At 37.1% G+C, this 23,498-nt stretch overlaps 1 protein-coding gene across 2 annotated transcripts in view; it reads right to left on the bottom strand.

Moving 5' to 3' along the window:
* The window catches only part of LOC128640878 (protein-glutamine gamma-glutamyltransferase 5-like), a 125,594-nt gene that overhangs the window by 21,427 nt on the left and 80,669 nt on the right, over positions 1-23,498 (bottom strand). For both annotated transcript variants that reach the window (XM_053693331.1, XM_053693338.1), the window contains one exon: positions 12,955-13,115. In XM_053693331.1, coding sequence (XP_053549306.1) covers positions 12,955-13,115 — 161 coding nt within the window. The remainder of the gene's footprint in view (positions 1-12,954; positions 13,116-23,498) is intronic.

Raw genomic sequence — 23,498 nt, 5'->3', positions numbered from 1 at the left:
GGGTGATGTTGCGGCTGCATCAACTTTCTGGTTTAAAAAATTTAGCGCAACATGAATTGGATTTTGACATATCTAGCATTGTTCGCTTACTGCAACATGCTAATCATTTTATTTGTGATGCAATTTTTGATATAATCAACATTGATGTTAGATCCATGTCTTTAGCTGTATTAGCTAGAAGAGCTTTATGGCTGAAATCTTGGAATGCTGATATGACATCTAAATCTAGATTACTATCTCTTTCTTTCCAAGGTAATACTTTATTTGGTTCTCAGTTGGATTCTATTATTTCAACTATCACTGGAGGAAAAGGAGTTTTTTTGCCTCAGGATAAAAAACCTAAGGGTAAATCTAAGGCTTCTCATCGTTTTCGTTCCTTTCATCAGAATAAGGAACAAAAACTCAATCCTCCTCCCAAGGAATCTGCTTCCAGTTGGAAGCCTTCCTCAAATTGGAATAAATCCAAGCCATTTAGGAAACCAAAGTCTGCCCCTAAGTCCGCATGAAGGTGCGGCCCTCATTCCAGCTCTGGTAGGAGGCAGATTAAGGTTTTTCAAGGATTGTTGGGTAAAATCTGTCCAAAATCATTGGATTCAGAGCATTGTCTCTCAAGGGTATCGAATAGGATTCAAAGTAAGACCTCCTGTGAGAAGATTTTTTCTCTCACGCATCCCTGTAAATCCAGTAAAAGCTCAGGCTTTTCTGAAGTGTGTTTCAGACCTGGGGTCTTCAGGGGTAATCATGCCAGTTCCTCTTCAGGAACAAGGTTTGGGGTTTTATTCAAACCTATTCATTGTACCAAAGAAAGAAAATTTGTTCAGACCAGTTCTGGATCTGAAAATTTTGAATCGTTATGTAAGAGTACCAACTTTCAAGATGGTGACTATAAGAACTATTCTGCCTTTTGTTCAGCAAGGACATTATATGTCCACAATAGACTTGCAGGATGCATACCTTCATATTCTGATTCATCCAGAACACTTTCAGTTTCTGAGATTCTCTTTTCTACACAAGCACTACCAATTTGTTGCTCTTCCATTTGGCCTAGCAACAGATCCAAGAATCTTTTCAAAGGTTCTGGGTGCCCTACTATCTGTAATCAGAGAACAGGGTATTGCGGTGTTTCCTTATTTGGACGATATCTTGGTTCTAGCTCAGTCTTTACATACTGCAGAATCTCACACGAATCAACTAGTGTTGTTTCTTCGGAAACATGGTTGGAGGATCAATTTACCAAAAAGTTTCTTGATTCCTCAGACAAGGGTCACCTTTTTAGGCTTCCAGATAGATTCAGTGTCCATGACTCTGTCTCTAACAGACAAGAGACGTTTAAAATTGGTTGCAGCCTGCCGGCACCTTCAGTCTCAGTCATTCCCTTCAGTGGCTATGTGCATGGAAGTTTTAGGTCTCATGACTCAGCATCGGACGTAATCCCCTTTGCTCGTTTTCACATGAGACCTCTACAGCTTTGTATGCTGAATCAATGGTGCAGGGATTATACAAAGATATCACAATTAATATCCTTGAATCCCAATGTACGATACTCTCTGACATGGTGGATAGATCACCATCGTTTGGTTCAAGGGGCTTCTTTTGTTCGCCCAACCTGGACTGTGATCACAACAGATGCGAGTCTTTCAGGTTGGGGAGCTGTTTGGGGATCTCTGACAGCACAAGGGGTTTGGAAATCTCAAGAGGCGAGATTACCAATAAATATTTTAGAACTCTGTGCAATTCTCAGGGCTCTTCAGTTCTGGTCTCTACTAAAGAGAGAACCAATCATTTGTTTTCAGACAGACAATATCACAACTGTGGCTTATGTCAATCATCAGGGTGGGACTCACAGTCCCCAAGCTATGAAAGAAGTATCTCGGATACTTGCCTGGGCAGAATCCAGCTCCTGTCTAATATCTGCGGTGCATATCCCAGGCGTAGACAATTGGGAGGCGGATTATCTCAGCCGCCAGACTTTACATCCAGGGGAGTGGTCTCTCCATCCAGATGTGTTTTCTCAGATTGTTCAGATGTGGGGGCTTCCAGAGATAGATCTCATGGCCTCTCATCTAGACAAGAAACTTCCCAGATACCTGTTCAGGTCCAGGGATGTTCAGGTGGAAGCAGTGGATGCGCTGACACTTCCTTGGTGTTATCAACCTGCTTACATCTTTCCGCCTCTAGTTCTCCTTCCAAGAGTGATCTCCAAAATTATCATGGAACAGTCTTTTGTGTTGCTGGTGGCTCCAGCATGGCCACACAGGTTTTGGTATGCGGATCTGGTTCGGATGTCCAGTTGCCCGCCTTGGCCACTTCCGTTACGGCCGGACCTACTATCTCAAGGTCCGTTTTCCATCAGGATCTCAAATCATTAAATTTGAAGGTATGGAAATTGAACGCTTAGTTCTAAGTCATAGAGGTTTCTCTGACTCAGTGATTAATACTATGTTACAAGCTCGTAAATCTGTTTCAAGAAAGATTTATTATAGAGTTTGGAAGACTTACATTTCATGGTGTTCTTCTCATAAATTCTCCTGGCATTCTTTTAGAATTCCTAGAATTTTACAGTTTCTTCAGGATGGTTTGGATAAGGGTTTGTCTGCAAGTTCCTTGAAAGGACAAATCTCCGCTCTTTCTGTTTTATTTCACAGAAATATTGCTATTCTTCCTGATATTCACTGTTTTGTACAGGCTTTAGTTCGTATTAAGCCTGTCATTAAATCAATTTCTCCTCCTTGGAGTCTTAATTTGGTTCTGAAGGCTTTACAGGCTCCTCCATTTGAGCCTATGCATTCTTTGGACATTAAACTACTTTCCTGGAAAGTGTTGTTCCTTTTGGCTATTTCTTCTGCTAGAAGAGTTTCTGAGCTATCTGCTCTTTCTTGTGAGTCTCCTTTTCTGATTTTTCATCAGGATAAGGCAGTTTTGCGGACTTCTTTTCAATTTTTACCTAAGGTTGTGAATTCTAACAACATTAATAAAGAAATTTTTGTTCCTTCCTTGTGTCCTAATCCTAAGAATTCTTTGGAGAGATCCTTACATTCTTTGGATGTGGTAAGAGCTTTGAAATATTATGTGGAAGCTACTAAAAATTTCAGGAAGACTTCCAGTTAATTTGTTTTATTTTCTGGTCCTAGGAAAGGTCAGAAAGCTTCTGCTATTTCCTTGGCTTCTCAGTTGAAACTTTTGATTCATCAAGCTTATTTGGAGTCGGGTCAAACCCCGCCTCAGAGAATTACAGCTCATTCTACTAGATCAGTCTCCACTTCGTGGGCTTTTAAGAATGAAGCTTCAGTTGATCAGATTTGCAAAGCAGCAACTTGGTCCTCTTTGCATACATTTACTAAATTCTACCATTTTGATGTATTTGCTTCTTCGGAAGCAGTTTTTGGTAGAAAAGTTCTTCAGGCAGCTGTTTCAGTTTGATTCTTCTGCTTTTGATTTAAGTTTTTTTCTTTCAAAAGTGAAAATATTTTATTTTTTGGGTTGTGGATTATTTTTCAGCAGAATATGGCTGTTTTTATTTTATTCCCTCCCTCTCTAGTGACTCTTGAGTGGAAGACTCCACATCTTGGGTATTGATATCCCATATGTCACTAGCTCATGGACTCTTGCCAATTACATGAAAGAAAAGATAATTTATGTAAGAACTTACCTGATAAATTCATTTCTTTCATATTGGCAAGAGTCCATGAGGCCCACCCTTTTTATGGTGGTTATGATTTTTTGTATAAAGCACAATTATTTCCAAATTTCCTTTGTTGATGCTTTCTACTCCTTTCTTTATCACCCCACTGCTTGGCTATTCGTTAAACTGAATTGTGGGTGTGGTGAGGGGTGTATTTATAGGCATTTTGAGGTTTGGGAAACTTTGCCCCTCCTGGTAGGATTGTATATCCCATATGTCACTAGCTCATGGACTCTTGCCAATATGAAAGAAATGAATTTATCATGTAAGTTCTTACCAAAATTATGTTTTTTAATGCTCTTGCTATTTTCTTATAGCCACTTCCCATCTTGTGAAGGTCAACAACCTTTTGCCGCACATCACAGCTATATTCCTTGGTCTTACCCATTGTGATGAATAGCTAAGGGAATTTGGCCTATGTGTTACAGTTAGTCATGGTTGAACAATTTCCTGTTCCTAGTCACCCAGGTGTACTAAAAAATGTAAAATATCAATGGGAATATACTTCAAATATATTTGTCTCATTTGAATTCATAGGGGTGCTAATAATTGTGGCACACATATATTTAACAAAGATGATTATTTTTGGTTAAACCTGTGTTGTGTTTGCGATTGTTTGATATCCATGAGAGCAGAGTATTTTTGTGTATTTTTTTTAACAAAAGATCAAAAGGTTAAGCAATTTTTCACTTTGGAGCCCTTTCCACTCAAATACCTTGAAACATGGAAATCATGTTTATTAAACATTAATATTTAGTAATGTGTTTTATTGTGAATTTACTGTAAATATTGAAAAAAATTCCAATGATCTCCACATAGGGGTAACTATTCTTTGTATTTTTTTAACAAATATTCCTATACACATTATATCTGTACATATCTATACCTCTATATCACCTAGATTACAAGTTTTGCATTAGAGGCTGTGCAGTGCTAACGAGCAGTTTATGCTCACCGCTCACTTACAGACAGCGCTGGTATTGCGGGTTTTTACAACCCAGACAAGAAGTGAGCGTTGAGCAAAAGTTTGCTCCTTACCGCACTCCAATACCAGCACTGCTTACGTTAGCGGTGAGCTAGTGTAACTTGCTCGTGCACGATTTCCCCATAGGAATCAACGGGGAGAGCCGGTTGAAAAAGTCTAACACCTGCCAAAAAGCAGCGTAAAACTCCTTAACGCAGCCCCATTGATTCCTATGGGGAAATACATTTTATGTCTATACCTAACACCCTAACATGAACCCCGAGTCTAAACACCCCTAATCTTACACTTATTAACCCCAATCAGCCAATAGGATTGAGCTTGCATTCTATTGGCTGTTCCAATCAGCCAATAGAATGCAAGCTCAATCTTATTGGCTGATTGAATCAGCCAATAGGATTTTTTCTACCTTAATTCCGATTGGCTGATAGAATTCTATCAGCCAATCGGAATTGAAGGGACGCCATCTTTGATGACGTCATTTAAAGGAACCTTCATTCAGTCTTAGCTGTCGTCAGAAGAGGATGCTCCGCGTCGGATGTCTTGAAGATGGACCCGCTCCGCGCCGGATGGATGAAGATAGAAGATGCCGTCTGGATGAAGACTTCTGCCTGTCTGGAGGACCACTTCGCCTGGCTTGGATGAAGACTTCTCCCGGCTTCATTGAGGACTTCGGCCCAGTTGGATGAAGACTTCTCCCGGTAAGGTGATTTCAAAGGGGTTAGTGTTAGGTTAAGGGGGTATTGGGTGGGTTTTAGAGTAGGGTTGGTTGTGTGGGTGGTGGGTTTTAATGTTGAGGGGGGGATTTGTACTTTTTTCTTTGCAGGTAAAAGAGCTGATTACTTTAGGGCAATGCCCCACAAAAGGCCCTTTTAAAGGCTATTTGTAAGTTAGTGTAGGGTAGGGCTTTTTTATTTGGGGGGGGGGGGGCTTTTTTATTTTGTTTGGGGGATTAGATTAGGTGTAAATAGTTTAAAAATCTTGTAATTTGTTTATTATTTTCTGTAATTTAGTGTGTTTTTTTGTACTAGATAATGTAATTTAATTGTATTTAATTTAGGGAACTAATTTAATTGTAGTGTAGGGTTAGGTGTAATTGTAACTTAGGTTAGGTTTTGTTTTACAGGTACTTTTGTATTTATTTTAACTAGGTAGTTATTAAATAGTTAATAACTTTAATAACTATTGTACCTAGTTAAAATAAATACAAACTTGCCTGTAAAATAAAAATAAACTCTAAGCTAGATACAATGTAACTATTAGTTATATTGTAGCTATCTTAGGGTTTATTTTACAGGTAAATATTTAGTTTTAAATAGGAAAAATTTAGTTAATTATAGTAATTTTATTTATATTTATTTTAATTATATTTAAGTTAGGGGGTGTTAGGGTTAGGGTTAGACTTAGGTTTAGGGGTTAATAACTTTAATATAGTGGTGGCGACGTTGGGGGTGGCAGATTAGGGGTTAATAAATGTAGGTAGGTGGCGTTGATGTTAGGGATGGCAGATTAGGGGTTAATAATATTTAACTAATGCTTGCGCTGCTGGAGTGCGGCGGTTTAGGGTTTAATATATTTATTATAGTGGCGGCAATGTTAGGTTCGGCAGATTAGGGGTTAAAAATTTTATTTTAGTGTTTGCGATGTGGGGGGCCTCTGTTTAGGGGTTAATAGGTAGTTTATGGGTGTTAGTGTATTTTTTTAGCACTTTAGTTAAGAATTTTATGCTACGGCGTTGTAGTGTAAAACTCTTAACTACTGACTTTAAAATGCGGTACCAGTCTTGACAGGAGAGGGTGTACCACTCACTTTTTTGTCAGACTCGTAATACTGGCGCTATGCAAGTCCCATTGAAAAAGAGGATACGCAATGTGGATTTGCGGTATTTCCAAGTCTGGCCAAAAAAGTGAGCGGTACACCTGTACCTGCAAGACTCATAATACCAGCGGGCGTTAAAAATCAGCGTTAGGACCGGCCAACGCTGCTTTTTAAGCCTAATGCAAAACTCGTAATCTAGCCATATATATTTTACATTACATTATCAGATATATATGAAGAATTAGTTCTCTTAAGGTGTTTTATGCAAATATTAGAAATAAAATATTGAAAAGTATTAATAATTATTAATAGTCATACGGCTAGATTTAGAGTTCTGCGACCAAAGGGGTGCGTTAGCTACGCGTGCTTTTTTTCTCCCGCACCTTTTAAATACCGCTGGTATTTAGAGTTCACAGAATGGCTGCGTTAGGCTCCAAAAAAGGGAGCGTAGAGCATATTTACCTCCACTTCAACTCTCGATACCAGCGGTGCTTACGGACGCGGCCAGCTTAAAAAACGTGCTTGTGCACGATTCCCCCATAGAAAACAATGGGGCCGTTTGAGCTGAAAAAAAAACAAACACCTGCAAAAAAGCAGCGTTCAGCTCCTAACGCAGCCCTATTGTTTCCTATGGGGAAACACTTCCTATGTCTGCACCTAACACCCTAACATGAACCTCGAGTCTAAACACCCCTAGCCTTACACTTATTAACCCCTAATCTGCCGCCCCCGCTATCGCTGACCCCTGCATATTATTATTAACCCCTAATCTGCCGCTCCGTACACCGCCGCAACCTACATTATACCTATGTACACCTAATCTGCTGCCCCTAACCCCCGCCGACCCCTATATTATATTTATTAACCCCTAATCTGCCGCCCCAACGTCGCCACCACTTACCTACACTTATTAACCCCTAATATGCCGACCGGAGCTCGCCGCTACTCTAATAAATGTATTAACCCCTAAAGCTAAGTCTAACCCTAACACTAACACCCCCCTAAGTTAAATATAATTTTATTCTAACGAAATAAATTAACTCTTATTAAATAAATTAATCCTATTTAAAGCTAAATACTTACCTGTAAAATAAACCCTAACATAGCTACAATATAAATTATAATTATATTGTAGCTATTTTAGGATTAATATTTATTTTACAGGCAACTTTGTAATTATTTTAACCAGGTACAATAGCTATTAAATAGTTAATAACTATTTAATAGCTACCTAGTTAAAATAATTACAAAATTACCTGTAATATAAATCCTAACCTAAGTTACAATTAAACCTAGCATTACACTATCAATAAATTAATTAAATACAATACCTACAAATAAATACAATTAAATAAACTAACTAAAGTTACAAAAAATAAAAAAATATTTACAAACATTAGAAAAATATTACAACAATTTTAAACTAATTACACCTACTCTAAGACCCCCAAAATAAAAAATGCCCTACCTTATTCTAAAATTAAAATAGAAAAGCTCTTTTACCTTACCAGCCCTGAAAAGGGCCCTTTGCGGGGCATGCCCCAAAGAATTCAGCTCTTTTGCCTGTAAAAAAAACCCATACAATACCCCCCCCAACATTACAACCCACCACCCACATACCCCTTATCTATCCCAAACCCCCCTCAAATAAACCTAACACTAAGCCCCTGAAGATCTCCCTACCTTGTCTTCACCACACCGGGTCCCGATCTGTCCAGAAGAGCCTCCGAAATCTTCATCCAAGCCCAAGCGGGGGCTGAAGAGTGACGTCCATTCTCCGGCTGAAGTCTTGATCCAACCAGCAAATGAAGAAGTCCATCTTCGGGAAGAAATCTTCATCCTATCCGGGCAGAAGAGGACATCCGGACCGGCAAACATCTTCCTCCAAGCCGCATCTTCTATGTTGTTCCATCCGATGACAAGCGGCTGATCTTGAAGTCCTCCGGCGCGGATCCATCCTCTTCGTTCGACGTCCAACTGAAGAATGAAGGTTCCTTTAAGGGACGTCATCCAAGATGGCGTCCCTCGAATTCCGATTGGCTGATAGGATTCTATCAGCCAATCGGAATTAAGGTAGGAAAATTCTGATTGGCTGATGGAATCAGCCAATCAGAATCAAGTTCAATCCGATTGGAACAGCCAATAGAATGCGAGCTCAATCTGATTGGCTGATTGGATCAGCCAATCGGATTGAACTTGAATCTGATTGGCTGATTCCATCAGCCAATCAGAATTTTCCTACCTTAATTCTGATTGGCTGATAGAATCCTATCAGCCAATCGGAATTCGAGGGACGCCATCTTGGATGATGTCCCTTAAAGGAACCTTCATTCTTCAGTTGGACGTTGAACGAAGAGGATGGATCCGCACCGGAGGACTTCAAGATCAGCCGCTCGTCATCGGATGGAACAACATAGAAGATGCGGCTTGGATGAAGATGTTTGCCGGTCCGGATGTCCTCTTCTGCCCGGATAGGATGAAGATTTCTTCCCGAAGATGGACTTCTTCATTTGCCGGTTGGATCAAGACTTCAGCCGGAGGATGGATGTCACTCTTCAGCCCCCGCTTGGGCTTGGATGAAGATTTCGGAGGCTCTTCTGGACAGATCGGGACCCGGTGTGGTGAAGACAAGGTAGGGAGATCTTCAGGGGCTTAGTGTTAGGTTTATTTAAGGGGTTTTTGGGTTAGATTAGGGGTATGTGGGTGGTGGGTTGTAATGTTGGGGGGGGTATTGTATGTTTTTTTTTTACAGGCAAAAGAGCTGAATTCTTTGGGGCATGCCCCGCAAAGGGCCCTTTTCAGGGCCGGTAAGGTAAAAGAGCTTTTCTATTTTAATTTTAGAATAGGGTAGGGCATTTTTTATTTTGGGGGTCTTTGTTATTTTATTAGGGGGCTTAGAGTAGGTGTAATTAGTTTAAAATTGTTGTAATATTTTTCTAATGTTTGTAAATATTTTTTTATTTTTTGTAACTTAGTTCTTTTTTATTTTTTGTACTTTAGTTAGTTTATTTAATTGTATTTATTTGTAGGTATTGTATTTAATTTATTGATAGTGTAGTGTTAGGTTTAATTGTAGATAATTGTAGGTATTTTATTTAATTTATTTATTGATAGTGTAGTGGTAGGTTTAATTGTAACTTAGGTTAGGATTTATTTTACAGGTAATTTTGTAATTATTTTAACTAGGTAACTATTAAATAGTTATTAACTATTTAATAGCTATTGTACCTGGTTAAAATAATTACAAAGTTGCCTGTAAAATAAATATTAATCCTAAAATAGCTACAATATAATTATAATTTATATTGTAGCTATATTAGGGTTTATTTTACAGGTAAGTATTTAGATTTAAATAGGAATCATTTATTTAATAAGAGTTAATTTATTTTGTTAGATAAAAATTATATTTAACTTAGGGGGGTGTTAGGGTTAGGAATAGACTTAGCTTTAGGGGTTAAAAAATTTATTAGAGTAGCGGTGAGCTCCGGTCGGCAGATTAGGGGTTAATACTTGAAGTTAGGTGTCGGCGATGTTAGGGAGAGCAGATTAGGGGTTAATACTATTTATTATAGGGTTATTGAGGCGGGAGTGAGGCGGATTAGGGGTTAATACATTTATTATAGTAGCGGTGAGATCCGGTCGGCAGATTAGGGGTTAATTATTGTAGGTAGGTGGAGGCGACGTTGGGGGCGGCAGATTAGGGGTTAATAAATATAATATAGGGGTCGACGGTATTAGGGGCAGCAGATTAGGGGTACATAGGGATAACGTAGGTTGCGGCGGTGTACGGAGCGGCAGATTAGGGGTTAAAAATGTTAATAGAGTGGCGGCGATGTGGGGGGGCCTCGGTTTAGGGGTACATAGGTAGTTTATGGGTGTTAGTGTACTTTAGAGCACAGTAGTTAAGAGCTTTATAAACCGGCGTTAGCCCAGAAAACTCTTAACTACTGACTTTTTTCTGTGGCTGGAGTTTTGTCGTTAGATTTCTAACGCTCACTTCAGCCAAGACTCTAAATACCGGCGTTAGAAAGATCCCATTGAAAATATAGGATACGCAAATGGCGTAGGGGAATCTGCGATATGGAAAAGTCGCGGCTGGAAAGTGAGCGTTAGACCCTTTCCTGACTGACTCCAAATGCCAGCGGGCGGCCAAAACCAGCGTTAGGACCCTCTAACGCTGGTTTTGACGGCTACCGCCCAACTCTATATCTAGCCGATAGTTTCTGTAAAACATACGTATATATATCAATGTTTTATTTTTAATTTTTAAGAACATCTATTATATAATTATTATTAATATGTTTTTCAACACCGCGTCAGACCTACAGCGCCAAATCTGAAACATGTTACACATTGTTCATATTCCAATATTCTTTACATAGAAATAAATGTTGTTTTTATTTTTAAATATATATTTCTATATGTATCTAATGATGTTAAAGTGTCAGTAAACCTTAAAAATAATGTTATATAATTCTGCATTATATAGCCAAACTTTGTAAAACCTAATATACCCTTTTAATTTTTTTAAAAAACGGCTGTTTTACAGACCCGCTCTCTGTGCTCTTCTGAGCGGGTCTGTTTGTTTCACACAGCGCATCGGGCCAACTGTATAGTCACAGCCCGGCCCAACCGCGCCTTTATACACAGTGCAGCTCGCTCCTGCTGTCAGACAGAGCAGGAGCGAGTTGCACTTAGTGTTATGGCGCGGTCGGGCCGGGCTGTGACTATACACATATATATATATATACCTATATAAATATATACAGGTATAGATATGTATATATATATAGATACTGTATGAATACATTTATCCCATTGCAAAGAACATTGGAATGTGAAATATTAATAACAAATGTTGGGTGTGGAGCTGTGGGTTTAATTTGGTGTTGGATTAGTGCAGGAGCGATAAGTTTAGGATTTTATAACCTCTTTCTCATTTCGTCTCTCTCTTTCTTGCTTTCTCTCTCCTTTTCTTTATAAAGCTCACAATTGAATATTTTTAGTGTCATTTTTATTTTAATTAGGCTTTCCTCTTGCTTTTCCCTATTATTATTATTATTTTTATACTTTATTTATAAAGCGCCAGCAAATTCTGCAGTGCTGCCCATGTGTTCAAAAGAAAAAAGTACAACAATACAATATATTTAAAAGACAGGACAAAATTAATCAAACAAATACAGGAGCAATTGAGGGCCCTATTCCTAGAAGGGTACAATCTAGAAGGGTAGGAGGGGTGAGAAAGAGGAGGTGGGAACTGCAAGGGGGAGAAATATGTTAGTCCAGAGTTAGATGAGGGCAATTATTAGTAAGTTGAATTAATTTGTTACTGAGTTGGGTGGTAGGCTTCCTTGAAAAAAATAAATTATATATATATATATATATATATATATATATATATATATATATATATATATATATATATATATATAGTATCTCACAAAAATGAGTACACCCTCACATTTTTGTAAATATTTTATTATATCTTTTCATGTGACAACACTGAAGAAATGACATTTTGCTACAATGTAAAGTATTGAGTATACAACCTGTATAACAGTGTAAATTTGCTGTCCCCTCAAAATAACTCAACACACAGCCATTAATGTCTAAACTGTTGGCAACAAAAGTGAGTACACCCCAAGTGGAAATTTCCAAATTGGGCCAAATTAGCCATTTTCCCTCCCCGGTGTCATGTGATTTGTTAGTGTTACAAGGTCTCAGGTGTGAATGGGGAGAAGGTGTGTTACATTTGGTGTTATCGCTCTCACACTCTCTCATACTGGTCACTGGAAGTTCAACATAGCACCTCATGGCAAAGAACTCTCTGAGGATCTGAAAAAAAGAATTGTTGCTCTACATAAAGAAGGCCTAGGCTATAAGAATATTGCCAAGACCCTGAAATTGAGCTGCAGCACGGTGGGCAAGACCATACAGTGGTTTCACAGGACGGGTTCCACTCAGAACAGGCCTCGTGGTGGTTGACCAAAGAAGTTGATTGCACGTGCTCAGCATCATAGCCAGATGTTGTCTTTGGGAAATAGATGTATGTTATACAGGCTGTACATTAACTACTTTATGTGGTAGCAAAGTGTAATTTCTTCAGTCTTGTCACATGAAAAGATATAATAAAATATTTACAAAAATGTGAGGGGTGTACTCACTTTTGTGAAATATTGTGTGTGTATATATATATATATATATATATATATATATATATATATATATATATATATATATATATATATATATATTCACATTTAAATAATATCTTCTAATTCACATGGGTTGTTCACTTAGATCAAACTTTGCTAAGCTATGCACACTAAAAAAAAAAAATCTGGCTCTTTGACTGGATCAACAACGCTTTCAAACTATGGGTCTGTGTGTTATTATTATAGATTTTTTTTGCAAAACTTATATTTTCATATATATGGCTTGAATTATAGAGATTAATTTAATATTTACTTACATTGATAATAACTTCTGGTAGAGCCAAGGTAATGTCCTTTTTTACTAAAAGCTTCTCCCAGGTTACATTCTGTTCTCCAAGAGCAACAACTCTTATTAGATTGTTGTCATCTATAAACTGGCCATACTTTGCATGTGGAATTTGTAATACTATCCATTTCTCTGCAGAAAAAATATTGTTTTTCATTACAATAGTGTTATATAGCACTTAATATAAACAATCATTTGTTTTTTCTATCCTTTTTCATAGCAAATATTTGGGTTGATTCAAATCTTTCCATTTTTTTGGTCTATATATTGAAAAAAAACCGTGAATAGTTGTTTCTTTAACAAAGTGAGCACAATATTTCACAGTCAAACACAGCTGAGATTGTTAACTCACACAAAAGAATGCTTAATTTTCCCACATGGGCACCTGGAATTGCTGGTAATGGATGACGATCACTGAAAAGGCAATCACTGAAGTTGGGATCATGATTTCCATTTTATCATGTTTCATGCAGATCTCATTAGCTGTATGACATATCATATATATCTATTAAATGCATATTTAAATGTCTGACCCACTATCAAGCATGACATGAATTAATGCATGTAACTGTACATTTCATAAAACAGAGTTATATATCTCAATAAAAACAATCAATAAAAAGTCCAGCTAGATCATAAAGCTGTAGAGAACAAGGAGGACAATAATGTCCGTATTTATATACCTGTACAAAATAAAAATCTCGCTGCAGTGGATATAGATTGAAAGTCAAATTTTGGTATAGGTGCTGTGGAGTGCTGACCAAGTGGCGTCTATGCAAAAAGAAAAGCCGGCTGTCCATGCACACTTCCGGATCACGTGGGATGATGATTGTGGGTCAGGGATTGGATGATACCGTTATACCCTCCGTGTCAGTTTTATAGATGGTCCGTGTGTAACCGGACTTTGGTGATCCAATTTGTATGTGCCCTGTTGTACAGGGAAAACTAAAGTTTGGATCTCCTATGTGTGAGGGTAGTATTTGTAACCAATTCCTTAGTGATCTTTTCGCCCACGAATAAAACGTTCCTGTGGGGTTGCTCTTCTGGTGGGATTGTTGTAGGAAGCAGGAAACAATGAACAACAATCTACGTATTTCGGCCTTCGGCGTTTATCAAGATGTTCACAGGCTGTGGGAATTGACTTTATATAAAGCATTATATACCATCTATTGGTCAATCTGTAATTGCTTGTGTCCAACGGGAATCTGTTATTTATTGATTCAAAATTTCCTTAATTGGTAAGCTAGATGGTCAATATATACAAGAGCTATGTACTTTGCAACATTTGTTGTTAGATAGATAAACAAAAGAATAGACAATGTTACAAAATTAAATAAAGTTGTTACTGTTAACAAAATAAAATATATTCATTTATATATAGTGTCCCTAATAAACATAATGTGAATATGTGGTTATATTAAAACAAATTGAAGTGTTGAAATATGACAGTAATCACATGAATTAAACTTCACAAATTTGTTCGTGATAATAAATGTAATATAATAATTCAATTAATATAAATGAATGTGATCTTTATGTATGTGTGTGTGCAAAATTAAATATATATACTATACAATTAGTGTATTAGGTGACATTCTAATGGTGATTTAAAATGTCTAATTAGCTCTGTAGATAATTATTTACAACATAGTGTAGGATTATCCTAATAAAGAGAAATAATGAGATGATATATATATATATATATATATATATATATATATATATATATACGTATAAAGGTAATTTATGAAGAATATATATATACTTTTACTTGAGAACTATACTGCACAAATCACTTACAATATAAAGTGTCTTTGTGCATTAATAAAAAAATAGTAAATTCATAATATTAAATAAAAAAAATATATTTTGAAAAAAGTATTTTTAAAGAAAATAGTATATATTTTGAAAAAAATGTGTTAATATATTCAGAAGAAAATAATAATATAATAAGAAAGAAATATATAATAAGAAAAAAATAATTTTAGAATAAAAAATTCAGATCAAACTCCATGTCGCAAAATATTACTCAAAATGATAATAAAGATTCCACCACCACTACCAGTTCACCTAGGAATCTTCAAGATTTATGTGGAGAACTAGAAAATTTCCTTTTAAAATAATTAAAACACACTATTGAGGTTAAATTTACACAAAAATACATAGATCAAAATATAGTCTCAAGGGGCCTTAGACTAAAGAAAAACTGTACTTTTCCATTTAATGACAAATTATCAAACAAATGGTTTGACATCTTAGAGACAGCTTCTATAGGTCTTATAAGAATTATAGTTGAATCAAGAAATATTTCCCTTACTAAAATTAAAGCAGAAATTGAAACTTATAGAAACAATTTAAAAATATATGAAAATAATGCTGATTAGCAAAATAAACAAAAATAAATGATGATAAGAATCTCTGAATTTAAAGAGAATATTATGGAAAGTAAAAATGTAAAATATAACCGTGATTTAGGAGATTATGCTGAAGAAGAAGAATGTAAAGAAAAAGAAAAAAGATTTAGAAACAGGACATATTATAGCTGATGATACTAATATTCCACCTAATAGGAAAGACAAACTCACATTTTTAGTAAAGGCAGTTATCAAAACTACAAAATTTGAACCCCGAACTAGACCCTATAAGACTTCCTATCACTTAAATAGGACAGAGAATCGAAACTTGAATACTAATATGAATCTAAGAAATAGAATCTAGAAATAGACCTGCCAGTCCCGTTAACCCACACTGGAGAACACATAAAAATAAGAAGTATACACATAATAAAAACTGGAATTCTAGAGATTATTCCCATCCTAGAAAAGAATTCTATCAAGGACGGAGACAATAAAAAACTAAAGAGTATACATATAATCATAATCAAAATTTCAGAAACCAATCTTTTTCACAAGCAGAATATAACAATAGAAGTTACAACAAACCACAACCACATATAAGAAAATATGAGAAAAATTTGAGGGTACCCACTAGAAATAGATTTCAACCTCTTTAATCTGAACAATATGAGGACCCCACTCATAACAGTCTCCACCATGACACCCCCTCACATGTTTTTTGAGGGCACCTCCAAAAACCTAACACACCAAGGAATAGAAAACTACAGATACCTAAGGAGCAAAAGAAATTTAGAGGTAGGAGAGGTCGAGGACAACCAAAACAAAACACCAAAAAAGACAGAAATAACTAATACATGTATTTTTAATCTAGGTAAATACCCAATAAATAAGACACAAGAACAAGTTTTAAATAAGGGTCTATCGTTCGCTCTATCCTGTAAACTGAATAAGTTTGAAACATGAATTAACATTAACTAATTTGTTTGCAAGTTAACTTTAAAAAGATACTTCTTAAAAAAACCATAGAAAAAAAAGAACACTAACAGGGAAAGAATGTGAATATACTCACACTGATTTCAAACCTCAATCTTCCTTTTTCCCTACTCAAGAAAAGAGTGAACATATAAGAATATTCGAACAAATGGTAAAAAAAGACTTAAATACATTAGATAAGTCTAAATATCTTAATTGGAATATGACGAAAAAAGAAATAGAATTCTCAAAAGAATTACAGAGTAACAAAGACTTAATGATAAAACCAGTGGACAAGGGGGGTGGGATTGTCCTCATGAATACAATCTATTATTTGGAGGAATCCGGAAGAGTATGAAATGATAGCTCAACATACAATAAACTTTATAGTAATCCCATTAGAAAGCAAGAATCAGAATTACGAATATTACTCAAGGAAGCTAATAATATAGGGATATTAACAAATTCAGAATATGATTTTCTGACCATCAAAAATCCAATTACTCCAACATTTTATTTTCTGACCAAAATTCATAAAAGTTTAACTAAACCTCCTGGTCATCCAATAATATGTGGAATAGGGTCATTAACATCTAACCTTTCACAATACATAGATTTTTTTATCTACAAAGCTATGTTACCAAATTGCCCACATATTTAAAAGACTCCACACAACTACTGAATATTTTAAAAACTCTAATCTGGGAGGAGAATTATCTTCTAGTTACATGCAATGTCAATTCGCTCTATACTAATATTGACCACACTCTGGGCTTAGAAGCCACTAAATATTTCCTTGATCAAGACCCAAATTTATCAAAAGAACAAAATAAGTTCCCGCTCAAATGCATTGAATTCATACAATTGTTTCCATTCAATTGAGACATTTTTCTACAGATCAGAGGCACAGCGATGGGCACAAGGTTTGCCCCCAGTTATGCAAATCTATTTATAGGCTACTTCGAAATTTGTTTTATAGAAGAAGGCCACTGGGGTGCGAACCTTGTGCGCTACTATCAATATATAGAAAATATATTTATTGTTTGGAAAGGAGAAGTGGAACTCCTAGAACTTTTCATTGAAGACTTGAATACTAACACATTAGGTTTGAGCTTTACATATGAACATAGTGCTAAAACAATACATTATTTGGATATAGAAATTTAAATAGAAGATAAAGCAATTAATACCAAAACATATTTCAAAACAATTAATGAAAATAACTATATCCATAATGATAAAACACAGGAATGGCCCGCACTCACAGACTGGACTGGGTACACATCCTAAGCCACAGCAAACTCCACAACCCTGAACACTGACGGATAGCTGCGAAGTTCCCAGCAACCCAGGCAGTTAACCCCAGAGCAGCCTGGGTGACAAGCACGCAGGGAAGCATTACAAACATTATTAATACAACACACAGAAAACCTGACACTCACCAGCAGATTCACAGTAATGTTTAAAAGCAAAACTGGGGGAAGTCAGTTACATTTGGCGCCAAAGGATCAAGCCCAGGACCATGACAAGGTCTCCCCTTTCCTGGGACCCTAAACCAGCACCCACACAATGCATACTTCCAAACAAACCAACTGGGAACTGGCGCCAAATGTAACTGACTCCCCCAGTTTTGCTTTTAAACATTACTGTGAATCTGCTGGTGAGTGCCAGGTTTTCTGTTTGTTATATCCATAATGAAAGCTTTCACTTAAATAAATGGAAGACTAACATCCCAAAAGGACAATTCCTCCATATGAAGAAGAACTGTTGTAACATTAAACGTTTTAATAAAGAATCAGAAACACTTTCAAAGAGGTTTGAAGAGAAGGGATATAATATGAAATTGGTTAATGAGGCTAAAAACGAGGTCCAAATTTAGAAACCAAAAAAGATAAACATACCTCGAAAGAAAAAGAAAGCTTTTTTTATACCATTTGTGACTAATTATAGTTCACAATATAACAAAAATAAAAAAAAATCCTTACAAAACATTGGCATTTCATTAAGAAAGATCAAATACTAGGAAATAAAGTAAAAAAAACATCCAGAAGTAATATTCAAAAAGGCTAAAAATTTAAAAATGATTATATCCCCTAGTGAATACAAAGGGAACAATATAGTAAGACCATTAGAAAAAAGTCTATATGGAGAAAGAATAGTGTTCTTTTTCCTGTGCACTAATTGTAAGGCATGTAAACATAGCACTAAAATAAAGGAGATTAAATCCAATAACACAGAGCATTTTATTAAAATCAGAGACATTATAAGATGCCCTGATAAAAACGTAATATATTGTATTCAATGTTCATGTGGTTACCAATATTTTGGCCAAACGAGCCGATAGCTAATGGACAGAATAAGAGAACACCTATTACAAATTAAACAAAGAGGTACACCTTAACAAAAGAGGAGGAAATATAGGGACCATTCTTTTGAGGCAAGAAGCAGAATGTATTTTTAACTTTAAAACTTTACACCCCTCTGGGCTAAACATGGAGTTTGATCTGAATTTTTTATTCTAAAAGATATTTTTTTTCTTATTATATTACTATTTTCTTCTGAAAATATTAACACATTTTTTTTCAAAATATATACTTTTTTCTTTAAAAATATTTTTTTCAAAATATATTTTTTATTTAATATTATGAATTTGCTATTTTTTATTAATGCACAAAGACACTTTATATTGTAAGTGATTTGTGCAGTATAGGTTTCAAGTAAGAGTATATATATTCTTCATAAATTACCTTTATACGTGTATATATTATATATATATATATATATATATATATATATATATATATATATGTGTGAATATCTAAAAAAACAAGCGCATAGACACCCCTCTCATAGTGCAGATCAATTAGGTTTAATACAAATACATATAAAATACATAAAAACTTTTTAGGGTAATCCCTACTCACAAATAAAACCTCAATCGAATGAGGTAAGTTGAGGCAATTGGATTCTTAAAGTGTCCCCACTTATATCCGGAAAAACGCCAGGCTGTAGTCCCAGTCTCAGATTCTCAAGTCCGTATATTTAGTTTTTTCCGGTGGGTTAAGCAAATAATCCTGTTTTGCTAATTGGTGTTAGAAAGTCACTTCTGAAATAGTAAAATATCGCTCTATGTTTGAGCTGAAAAACAGACGCTGTGGATCTCCTTACAGAACTCAGAGAAACTCTTCAGCGTGTGTGTCGAAAATGACGTAAGGTGGGCGTGGAAGTTTTAGTTATATCTTACTACACTGATCATATTGTTACAGTTATATCCAATTTTACTGTTTACATTGTTATTTACATTTGGAAGTCTGCTATTAATTAGCAGGGATAGGCACAGACAAAGGCTGTGGCGGACATTTTCCAAAGTACAGACCTTAATGAAGGACACCAAGGTACATTTGAAATTAAAAACATTATTTTATAGTGCTTGGTGTTATTATACTGATGCAGATACCACTGATCCTATAACCAGCCCTCCTCTGGCTATACCCATGAGCCAGTGTCACTACTGTGTCATTATATAGTGCTGGGTGTTATTATACTGATGCCGATACTACTGATCCTATAACCAGCCCTCCTCTGGCTTTTACCCATGAACCCAGTGTCATTACTGTATCATTATATAGTGCTGGGTGTTATTATACTGATGCAGATATCACTGACCCTATAACCAGCCCTCCTCTGGCTATACCCATGAGCCAGTGCCACTACTGTGTCATTATATAGTGTTGGGTGTTATTATACTGATGCAGAAACCACTGACCCTATAACCAGCCCTCCTCTGGCTATACCCATAAGCCAGTGTCACTACTGTGTCATTATATAGTGATGGATATTATACTGATGCAGATACCACTGATTCTATAACCAGCCCTCCTCTGGCTATACCCATGTGCCCGTGTCACTACTGTGTCATTATATAGTGATGGGTGTTATTATACTGATGCAGATACCACTGACCCAATAACCAGCCCTTGTCAGGCTATACGCATGTGCCAGTGTCACTACTGTGCCTTTGTATAGAGCTGGGTGTTATTATACAGATGCAGATACACATCCAGTATTTCACTCAGGCTTTAATTTATTCCATAACTTATTACCCAATATCACTAGCAGTCTCTTGACAAGCCACTAACTTAATTTACACTACATTTTTTTTTTATTCCTATTATTTAATCAGAAAGAAAAGATATACTAAGGTAGTGGCAAGGGCATAGTCATGGACAACAGTGTCCGTGTACGGACACCTTGCCTATCCCTGTTAATTAGGATATAATTATTAGGATTCTATTTACAATTCTATTTACAATTTCACTGTGACACATTGTGTTAAATCATAACCCGTGTAGTTATTTGTTGTTAGTGTGCGCAACTCTTTTTGTTTTTTGTAAAAGTGTGATCCACTTGTTGAGTCCACTTTTGCATTTTACTATTTGAAATATATATATATATATATATATATATATATATATATATATATATATATATATATATATATATGATAAAGTAAAAGTGCAGCATACTACAGCCCAGTAGAAAAGCAGCCTCTCTATAAAATCCAAAAAAGTTTATTAATCCATTTAAAAGCATAGACAATGGCACTCATAAAAACACTTCTCTTCACAAAGTAGAATCACAATGAACACAGGTCCACCTGCATACGCGTTTCATGCATGCGCACTTGGTCTTTGCAGGCGAAAAGATAGCTGAGGAATTGGTTACGAATACTACTCTCACACATAGGAGATCCAAACTTCTGTTTTCCCTGAATGACAGGGTACATACAAATTCGATCGCCAAAGTCCGATTACACACGGACCATCTATAAGACTGACACAGAGGGTATAACGATATCATCCAATCCCTGACTCGCAGTCATCATCCCACGTGATCTGGAAGTGTGTGCAAACACACCACTGGCAATGCTCCGTCTGCTTTAACAAGCAGAAGGAATGCATATGACCAGAGCATCATAAGGGATGGGCTCCTAGCTGGAATAGCTGGGAAAAAGGGGGTGGATTTCTTGTTAGGAATAGAGGAGGGGTATACTGATAAGGAGTGTGGTGTGGGATTACAAAGATAGCTGGTAGGAGGTGGGGAAGAGATATATAAACAAAAGAAAACAGGAAGTGCATCATGCTAACCTTTTTTGTTTCCAGGTGCTGTAATAGCTGTGTTGCAGAGATCGTTTGTGGTAGATGGGAGCAGGAAGATTTCTAAGCGTTTACTAACAGATGATGAGACTATTTGGAGGACGAAAGCGATAAGGGCACAGAAGAGGCTAAAGAAAATGGAGATGAAACAAAAGGAGGGTCAGATTCAGCAGGAAGGATTGGCGTGTAGAGAGGAGACAGTAATAACACCTGAAAAGGTTAATGCGGCTGGCGGAGGAGTTGGAGTATTAATAGGACGGGGGCAGTGGATGATGGGGCTCTATCGGACGCATCATGTGGGAGTATGGGGGAGCTGGTCTTTTTCAGCAATACAGATCGCTCATCTAGCCCGGATATTCCCTTAGGCCAAGGGGGCAGATACAGGCAGTAAGGGGTGAGCATGGCAGCACCTCAGCTTGGGTTGGAGCAGGCTAGTTATTACGATAGGCCGGCGGCTAGACACAATGTGCGGGGCAGGAATCGCGCTTGCTACAAGGCTATGGGTCTGGACAGCTCTGACAGGTCCTTACCGGATGTTGAGGAAGGCGCCCTCCATGTTTTTGGTCATAGGGGTAGTGTTGCTCCTCCTCCTTCATCGCCAGGCAAGTCAAGTCATGAGCGCACATGCACACTGGGCGTCAGCATGTCGATGTCGTCATTTCCATGCGCAAGAGGGTGGGCACGGCTGGTGGATCTCAGGCCTGCGTGAGGGGTAGTGATAGGGAATGCGGCTAGGACCGTGAGTCACTAGATATGGACATAGCGTTTAGGATAGGGGGGAGCGCACAGGAATAGGCGAGGCCCGGAAGAAGGATTCAGTTGTGGATCCGGCGGTCCAAACTGTTTTCCCCAGTTTCTAGCAGGGATCGATACAGGAAGTCAAGGAAGGGATGACTATAGGGGGCACCCAAGATATTTAGAAGTGTTTGACAGTGAGTCAGTTGAAGCGAGACCCAGGAAGAGAATATGGCAGTAGGGGGTTAGGTGGGAATGCCCCAGGATGATTAGGGATGTAGAGGGGAACACATACGTGATGCTAGACCCGCTAGAAATGGGGGATAGAAGGGATAATCAAAAGGACAGTGAAATAGGATGTAGAAATGGAAAAGCTGGTCAGCGGCCTGTGTTTACTTGCAATAATAAGGGGGGATGATACTAATCCAACTGTGAATATTTTACAGAGACAGGATGTAGGTCAGTTGTGGAAAAAAGGACCAAGGGACAAAGCTGGAGCAGGGGACAAAGCTGGAGCAGCATGTAAGGACAACTGGAATCTAACAATGCAAAGAATGGCAGCATCTGGCAAGGAGGGACAGATGGTGGTAGCCATGCAACAGCAGAGACAAGGTAAGAAAATATGTTGTGGGACGGGTAGCGAGTCTGATTCGTCTGACAGTTTTACTAAAATTGATTCTGAGGAGGAAAAAGCGTAATGGTAGCGGGCATAGGAAAATATTAACAAATTGTTAGAAGGATATATGCAAAGGAAGGATTGAGAATGCGGTGTCTAATGATGTAGATAGCAGCGATAATGAAGTAAATTTGGATGATGAGGTGGCAGGCACTAAGCTTCTCCCATTAGCCACTCATTTGAAAGCACAGGTAATAAAGAAAGCACAGAGAGGCAGATACGTGTTTGAAATAACTAGGGATGCAGTGGCTTTAAAATCTAGGGGAGAGGAGGTTAAGGGGAAGAGGACAAAACAAACATTCCCAGAATGGGTGAAGGGAATATTAATTTATGCGGAATGCTTTGTATCAGTTAACCCTTATAAAGCAAAAGGGGGTATTGCGTTACAGTCATTTGATAGCTGATTGCTATACCACATATGGGGGTTTTGCAATGAAGGAATATGATAGGGAATTCAGTAGGGGAAACTTACAATTAGGGGGCAAAGGAAGAAGGGATTTTTGAGGTAAAAATACTGGATATGTGGACAAGGTTGATGACGGTATATGATGTACAAACACGCATGTAGATATTAAAGTGGAGCTCATCAAGGCGTGGATTGTAGAAGGAATAATAGTGT

The sequence above is a fragment of the Bombina bombina genome, chromosome 1 (genome assembly GCF_027579735.1).
Source record: "Bombina bombina isolate aBomBom1 chromosome 1, aBomBom1.pri, whole genome shotgun sequence".
Lineage (NCBI taxonomy): Eukaryota > Metazoa > Chordata > Amphibia > Anura > Bombinatoridae > Bombina > Bombina bombina.
The sequence above is the reverse complement of the archived record's forward strand: the minus strand, read 5'-3'. Positions and strand labels throughout refer to the sequence as shown.